This window comes from Nicotiana tabacum, chromosome 24, assembly GCF_000715075.1.
Source record: "Nicotiana tabacum cultivar K326 chromosome 24, ASM71507v2, whole genome shotgun sequence".
Lineage (NCBI taxonomy): Eukaryota > Viridiplantae > Streptophyta > Magnoliopsida > Solanales > Solanaceae > Nicotiana > Nicotiana tabacum.
In genome coordinates this window covers 91617709-91626305 of record NC_134103.1, presented here as the reverse complement: position 1 = coordinate 91626305, position 8597 = coordinate 91617709, and the positions used below count along the sequence as shown (strand labels likewise).

The window sequence follows — 8597 nt, the reverse complement described above, 5'->3', positions numbered from 1 at the left end:
GATCTCCATTATATGGTAGATATTGATCCATGTTTGATCTTGGTTCACGATCGATGTCTCTCTTAACTCTGTCGAGGGTTCTGACGGGATAAACAGACTCCGAGGGGCCCTGAGTTGGTCATCTTTGACTCTGATTTTTTATTGATACCGGTTATGTACATCTGCCCAGGTAACGACAGGGTATTCTATCATATTCTGCTTCAGTTGGTGTAAAGACATTGAGCTCCGAATATTGAGTCCTTGAGTGAAAGCTTGAACAACCCAATCATCAGCGGCTGGCGGCATATCCATTCGTTCCATTTGGAAATGAGACATGAATTCTCTGAGCATCTCATTATCCTTCTAATTAACTTTGAAAATGTCCGATTTCCTGGTTTCGACCTTGATGGCACCAGCATGTGCTTTTACGAAGCAGTCTGCAAGCATAGCAAATGAATCAATAGAATTAGGAGGTAAGTTATGATACCATGTCATAGCTCCCTTTGACATGGTCTCTTCAAATTTTTTCAGTAGAACAGACTCGATCTCGTCATCTTCCAAGTCGTTACCTTTGATGGCACATATGTAAGAGGTTACATGCTCGTTTGGATCGTTCGTTCCGTTATATTTAGGTATTTTGGGCATAAGGAATTTCTTGGGGATTGGCTTTGGAGCCGCGCTCAGAGGAAAAGGTTTTTGTACGAACTTCCTGGAATCCAGTCCTTTCAATATCGGAGGTGCTCCTAGGATTTGATCTACTCTGGAATTGTAGGTTTTTACCTTTTTGTTGTTCGCTTCGATTTTCTTTTCCCCTGATTTTATCCGCTTTGTCAGCTCCTCGAGCATATTTATAATCTCGGGGTCAATACCCGATTCTTGTTCATTTGACCTTACTATGACCGGTTCATTTCTGTGGGTGACTTCACGGGGCGGATCGGGTTCAACTCTGCTCGGCGCCTGGCTTTGGCTCTGCAACTGATCTATCGCCACCTGTTGAGCTTGCACCATTTCGAAGATCATCCGTAGGCTGATCCTGTCTTCATCATTATTTTATGTGTTTCGAGCTACCGATCGGCCCCCACCACAGATGCTATTTATGGGGTCGGTAGGCAAGTTGGCGTCCATAGCCACATGTGAATTAACATCAATCAGATCTGTGATCGAAATTCCTACGGGACCAGCGGTTGGCCCTATGTTACCGGGAGCTATGTTTTTATTCTCACCCTGATGACCGGACTCGTTGTCGATATGTAGGGGTGCTAATCAAGAGTTTGATATTTTTATCCTGAAATCAAAGATACTTCAAAGAGCAAGTGTAAAATAGTATGTGTTATGAAGATTTGTATCAAATAACTACTATTTTTCTTAGCCCCACGGCGGGCGCCAAACTGTTTACCCTCAAAATCGGATAACAATTGAATTTGTTAGTGGTTATAAGGATATGTGGATTAACTTGATACAAAACGATAAATTAGATTGCAATTGAAATAAATAACGATAGATTAACCGTAAACCACGTGAGTTGGATGATTTCGGCTTAGGAAAGCAGGTCACCCTTGAATTGAATGCACTTTAATTGACACCAAAATATCAAAGAGTAAGAACTTAGAGAATGTATAACTTATCAGTATATGTTACAATATGTTTTATTAATTGTCAAGTCCCCTTTATATATTAAGGGAGGCCTACCTTTAAGGCATTACTTTATTGTTCCATAAAAAGCAAAAATCCTTGATTTTGGTGATCGTTGGTTTTTTTTGGACTTGTTCTGTGATTTCTGCCATAATGACCGATTAACGACGAGAATTAAGGATCTCTATCGGATGAGTTGGCAAAGCTTTCTTCGAGACCTTTAGAAATAGGACCGGTTATGCCTTCGATAAACTCGAGGGCCAATCTAATAGTTTCGATGGCTAGTTTTGACAATGCTTTGGGTACGATCTTAAATATCATATTCCGATCTTGGCTGATCGTGTGGAACGTCAGATCGAGCTTCGAACATCGACTTTTACCCAATTACAGATTTATCAACCCTGGCCTACCGTTTCGGAAGCTAGATCAAACATCGAGCTCAGTTTTACCCCTATACATATTCAGTTTGCCATCACCAATCCTAAGAAATATAATTTTCTTTAAGGTGGTTTTAAGCTCGTGCTTGGATAAAGATGGGCTACTAAAAGCCATAATCCAACACTGTATTAACAATAACGGATAACTATTCACATCTGTATAGAATTTTTATTATATAAGTGATTGCGATGAATCTTGGCATACTTGAATGAATCAAATTACAGAGATTTTAGCATTATTATTGGGACTTTTAAAGGATTGTTCAGGTGGAATAAAAAGGTTATCCCCTTGTACCTATAAAAAAAATCATTTAAAAATTACTCCATATAATACAGCTTTATACGATGTATACCTTTCAAATACATAATCACATAATTATATACCCCCAAAGATGAACTGTATACCTCGAAAGTTAGAATAATTGATTTATATTGTTGTATACTATTAGGTGCCGTTTGGTTGACCTTTCAATAGAGTTAATCATCAATATATAGAATTAACATAATAGTACATTGTTTGGTTGGTGTTTAAGGAAAAATAGTCTTGGTATAAAATTCAGTATATCTAATACAATGTTTGGTCGGCTTTTTTATGTTCTTCGTATATAATACCCATATAAGTTAATGAGAAAATTTATGTACTATTTATGCGAAGCAGAAAGTGAAATAAGAACACGTATATTATCAAGATTAAAACATTAGAATGAAAAAACTAATCCTCCTAATAGTGAGCAATTCTTTTTGTTGCTAAACGTAATTAAATATTTTAAATTATTATAAGTTATGTTGAATAATAAAACTAAATATCCCAACAAGAAATAATCCCCATATTATAATTTTTGCATAGCTAATACATGCATAATAATTCCTATATTTTTAATTCTTGTATAATTAATCTCTATATTTATTAATCCCTGCATAACTTGTATATAAAACAAACGAACTTTTAAAGGGGAGTTTTACCTAGCTATACTATAATAGAAACCCATTTATCACCTTTACTTATGTTTCTTATTAATTAATTTGTATATCTATATTTATAAGGTATATACAAAAGCATAAAAAAGAAAAAAAATTCAAAATCCTTTAATTTTAGCTTGTCAGTTATATGAGATCCACCCCATTTCCAATAACCCTCCCCCTCCCCCATTTAAGATTATGTTTCTTTCCAAAGGATGTCAAAAATAATTTCTCTCTTCCTTAATAATCACCCCAAATCTCTCTTTTATTTTTACCCCCCCCCCCCCCCCCCACACACACACACAAAAAAAATCCAGTTTTTTTCCTTTTTCCAAAGATTTTCAAACCCAATTTCTCTCTTTCTTACTAATCACCCAAAATCTCTATTTCTTATTGATACAATGTAGACGAAAATCAAAATATTGCTCTAGAATCAAGCTATGAGTAAGTTTTGAATCTTGTTTTCTTTCTTTCTAAAATATTCACTGTATGTGACTTCTATATGATACATCAATACCCAAAACAATACTTGATACAATACTAATATAATTATTATACGATTATATTAGATTTTTAGTGTAGAGTTGTGATTGAAACTTGAAGAAGATGAAGATCATAATTGTATCACAATTTTTCAGAAATGTATCGCGATTGTATTATAATTGTATATGTATAATAATTGTTGAAGGAATTGTATAACAAATGTATAATAATTATATATTTATCGTATTACGAGCATCTGTGAGTTCGTGACGGATTTCACAGTTTGTATCATAAATATATGATAATTAATATATATTTAATTATTTCCTACCTCTTCTCAAACCCACCAAAGTTAACCGTTCATGCCTCCTTATTGGGGCATCTGAGCTTCTCATCTTCACATGCTAGAACCATCTAAGTCTCGCTTTCCGCATCTTGTCCTCCACGGGATCACACCCACCTTTACCTAGACATCTTCATTCCTAATCTTATCCAACCAATTATGCCCCCACATCCATCTCAACATCCTTATCTCCGCTACTTTCATCTTATGGGTATGAAAATTCTTGATTGGCCAGTACTCTACCTCATACAACATAATCGGTCTAACCACTACTCTGTAAAACTTGCCTTTAAGTTTTGGTGGCACATTCTTATGACACAAAACATTGGAAGCTAGCCTCCATTTCATCCACCCCGCTTCGATACAAATGTGTGACATCCTCTTCAATCTCCCCATTCCCTTTAGAAATATCTATATGAAGTGTAATAATTTTCAAAATGAGCCTTTTTGAGTGATTTTTTTTTGATTGCATGGGTATTTTCTTTAATTTTACTAATTTATTCTAGGGAATATAAATGAAATACTGAAAATAGTTGATTTGCAGCTTCTATAATTTTTTCTCTACAGCACTAATTGTGATATGTGCAAATACAATTTAAAAAATATGTAAAACGCACATGTGAAATATGATTTACATGTGTTTCTGAATGTTATTAGTTTAAATTGCATTTTAAAAATACATATTTATAATAGAATTTTTGAAAAGAAACTTATACCCATTTGTAGGCTGAACACACTACGACATATAAATTTTAATGAATGCGACTTATGAATCGCAATACTATAAATTGTGATACTATAAAATTGGATATATGGTGCAGTTAGTAAATGTGACTTATAAATCGCATAGTAACATTTGACATATAATCGAGACTTATAAATGCGTCTTATAAATGGCGTACCCTAAATAAATCGCAAGGCAACATGATTTGTGTATATACCATATATAACAGGCTACTTGAAGTTTTGAAGGACAGACTGACGCGGGTCTCAACTCTCACGTGTATTCCACTTCGCACACAGCACACCATTCACTGTGTGTGTTTGTCTGTGCTGCGCTGCGTTTCTTCCACCATCTTGCCCTGACCAATTTTCTCCTAAAACTGTTATTAGATTCCATTTCTTTTGATCGAACGTTCCTTATCATTTGCCTCGTCGATCCATTTCTGGTTTTGGGTCCTGATCATAACCTCAATTCTTGTTGTAAGTTTGCCAAATTCCTGATTATTTACTATGTCATGTATCATTTTCTCTATGAATGTGTGTGGTGTGGTAGTGTCAGTGATTTTCTAAAATTGTTTCGTTGATTTTATTCTTTTCTTGGTTGCAAGATGGGAAATTGATGTGGTATTAATGGGATTGTTGCCTCTGCCCAAAAAGGTGAAATCTTTTTGAGTCTTTCTCGATTTGGGTTTTTTACTGGAATTAAGCAATCTGTCTTTGGTTGATTTTAATTTGCTGGCTCACTAATTGGGTCGCTTGATATTTCATTTCTTGGTTTACTTTTGGCTGAAGATTGGTCTTCTATTTACTGTTAATCTCAGTTTGCACAGTATGTTTTGAGTTGTTTTCATCTGATTTTGGATTTCATTTAGTTGCTGAGGGTAAGCAGATGTTGGACTTTAAATTGCTTGATTATTATGCCCATATAATGTAGCTTTATAAGTTTGGAGGTTTTAGTGGCCGTTTGATGTGTTATTCTGTTCAAAAGGGAATGGAGCATCTTCCTGTTGAGGTCATTGGCAACATATTGTCCCGGCTAGGAGCTGCACGAGATGTTGTGATTGCATCTTCTACTTGCAGGAAATGGCGAGAGGCTTGGAGAAATCATCTTTACATGCTCACTTTTAATTCGAATGACTGGCCTCTTTATCATGAGCTCACACGGAGCAGACTAGAAATAATTGTAACCCAGACGATTTTCCAGACTAACGGACTGCAGTGTCTTTCAATTCTTATGGATGATGTGGATGAGTTTTCTGCTGCTCCGGTGATTGCTTGGCTAATGTATACGAGAGAAACCTTGCGTGAGTTACACTATAATGTCAGGACTACCCCTAACATTAATATACTCGAGAAATGTGGTCGTCAGAGATTGGAAGTATTAGATCTGGCACATAATACGATTACGGGTGTGGAACCTAGTTACCAAAAATTTCCTTGCTTGAGGTCTCTTTCGCTGAGCTATGTCAGTGTATCAGCGTTGGACCTCAGTCTTTTCCTCACAGCCTGCCCAAAAGTTGAGGTCTTGAGCCTCGTAAGTCTGGATATTGTTATGTCTGATCCGCAGGCCTCAATGGAGTTGAGTACTAACTCTTTGAAAGATATCTACGTTGAAGCCATTAGTTTGGATAAAATTGTTTTGGAGGCTGATAGCCTTGAGAAGTTGCAGTTAAAAGATTGTACGCTTGAAGTCTTTGAGCTTGTTAGCAAGGGGAAGTTAAGACTCCTTAAGATTGATGATGTTAGTGTCATCCATCTTGATATTGGTGAGAGTGCTGAGAATCTAGAGATTGTGGACGTCAGCAATTTCACAATCATGTGGTCCAAGTTCCATCATATGATAGCAAAATCATCGAAACTGAGAAGATTGAGATTATGGGGAGTTGTGTTTGATGACGATGATGAGGTTGTTGATATTGAGACTATTTCTGCTTGCTTTCCTCAATTAAGTCATCTCTCGTTAAACTATGAACTAAAAGAGGCAGCAGTTCAGTATGGGTTGCAAGGTTCTTTTCAATTGGAAAATGTGGTTGTATTGGAGCTTGGCTGGACGGTGATTAGCGACCTCTTCTCACAGTGGGTAGCAGGGCTATTGGGAAGGTGTCCTAATCTGAGGAAGTTGGTGATTCACGGGGTTGTTTCAGAAACCAAAACACATGAAGAATGCCATACATTAGCCAAATTCACATCCTTTATTGTAAGGCTAATGAGGAAGTATTTGAAGATAGATGTTCAGTTTGAATATGACTAGATTTTGAGCAACTGTACGCTGCCTCGGAATTCACATTTTTGTCAAAAGTCAATAGCTCAAGGAGGTACATGATCTTTCTGGTGATTGTTTCTGTTATTACACGGATACCATACCGTTCCTTTTTTTAGTTGAAGTTGTGCTTCAACATTGTAACTTACCCTATTCTTTCAGTTCAAGTTCACATACATTCACGGTTATGGTATTCTTATTGTTACTAGTTAGTGCATCGATGCACTCCCATTCCTGGTGCAAAAAAAAACTTCTCTTTTCCGTTTCTGCTTTTCTGTTTTATTTCTTGTTGTAATGAAGTTTTTTTGGTTCATGTTTTAGCTTTTCTGGTATACTCTGCATAAATTGACTTACATGCTGAAGAAATGAGGAAAAGAACTGACATATAATTGGTTGCTTTGTCAAAAGTGCCATCCATCTTGAAATCAGATCCTTTTTCTATCGCATCTTTGGGATGGTTTAAGTTAATTTAAGGTGAAATGCTACATTTCTTATGTACCCATAGGTACTATTTTGGATTTGAATCAGATTTTGGATCAATTTTATATTGAGTGACTGCCTCCGTTATGTTGTTACTAGCAAAATACCACTATTTTTGGTTTTGGATCTTCCAAATCATTCCCGAATGAGACCACATGTGCCATAAGTTTAATAATTTTATGGGACCTTTTCGCCTTGACCTGCACTTGCTATAGTACAACTTATGAATGTGTTGCATATTCTCAGTACGGTGGTTGTGTTTTGTGACTGATTGTGCAGAGCTTGAAAAATTGGCAAGGAGGGATTTTTCACAATAAGGGAGTAAATTCCCTTCACAAGAAGTATACCAAAAGAGTCTTTTCCTTTCAAGAATTAATTCTGAAGTTGATATAAGCCGATCAAATATTTGTTGTCCAGTAAAAAACGTTGAGATTTTTTAGAACTAAATAATTGAAAAATCGTAACAATCAGAAACATGGTGGGGAGGAGAAATTAGTCCCCAAAAGAGTTACTGGAACAAAAAAAAAGAATCAAATATGGAGAATCCCTACGGAAAACCAAAGCTGTTGAACTTTAGTTTGGCAATTCTAAACCTTCAATTTCTTTTGTTAGGAGTTCTATCAAAGAAAAACAGGAAAAGGAAATTGTACAAAACTGTCTTCTTTTCCATCTGAAATAGCACTGCTTGTGTGCTTTCATAGTTCAGTTAGAAAGCATATTAACTTCAAACTGAAGTTATTAGGAACTATCATCTATCTGATTGCTGCATTATTGCGAGCAATGATACTTGAATCATGAATGTGTATGCTATACTTAAATATTCTGCCTTAATTGTCTCATTCTTTAATAGTGACCTGCAAATATGGATGTATACCATTTCAAAATTATTGTCTGAGCATTTTTTTAATAAGAAATGTGCTAACAAGAATTTACTTTATGTGGAAAATTTTGACCTCCGAAATGCTAGAGGTTCGTTTACAAAGCAGTTCACTTGCTTAATGACCTTTATTGGAGTCATAAATAAATAGAGTTTTATTCTAGTTTTTGAGGACTTTCTTAAGTTTTTGTTTGATGGAATTGTGTTAACTCTCTCTTTCGTCTGTGTTGCTATTTTATTTCTGAGCCCTATGTTTAGTGAAGATGAGAATGGGTATTCCAATTAATTTTTCTTTTTGACCTGATCGTGGTGAATTACATCAGGAGATCCACTCCTTTGCCAGAGGAAAATTGTGCTTCATTTTTAACAGGAGAATGAACTGATTTTATAAGTTGTTTTATGACAAGTGAGGATAAGTGGTAG

At 35.7% G+C, this 8597-nt stretch overlaps 1 protein-coding gene across 3 annotated transcripts; it reads left to right on the top strand.

Annotated features, from left to right (window-relative positions):
- The first annotated feature begins 4804 nt into the window (after positions 1–4804).
- On the top strand, positions 4805–7032 carry LOC107804997 (F-box/LRR-repeat protein At1g67190). Of its 3 annotated transcripts, XM_075247987.1 has the most exons (4): positions 4806–5037; positions 5166–5214; positions 5379–5438; positions 5546–7032. In XM_075247987.1, exon 4 carries the CDS (start codon positions 5549–5551, stop codon positions 6806–6808), a length of 1260 nt encoding a protein of 419 aa, XP_075104088.1. In that variant the 5' UTR covers positions 4806–5037; positions 5166–5214; positions 5379–5438; positions 5546–5548; the 3' UTR covers positions 6809–7032. The 3 variants fall into 3 exon arrangements, with proteins under 3 accessions (XP_016484456.2, XP_075104088.1, XP_016484455.2); XM_016628969.2 differs by lacking the exon at positions 5379–5438; XM_016628970.2 differs by lacking the exons at positions 5166–5214; positions 5379–5438 and having other exon boundaries at positions 4805–5037.
- Positions 7033–8597: the final 1565 nt, after the last annotated feature.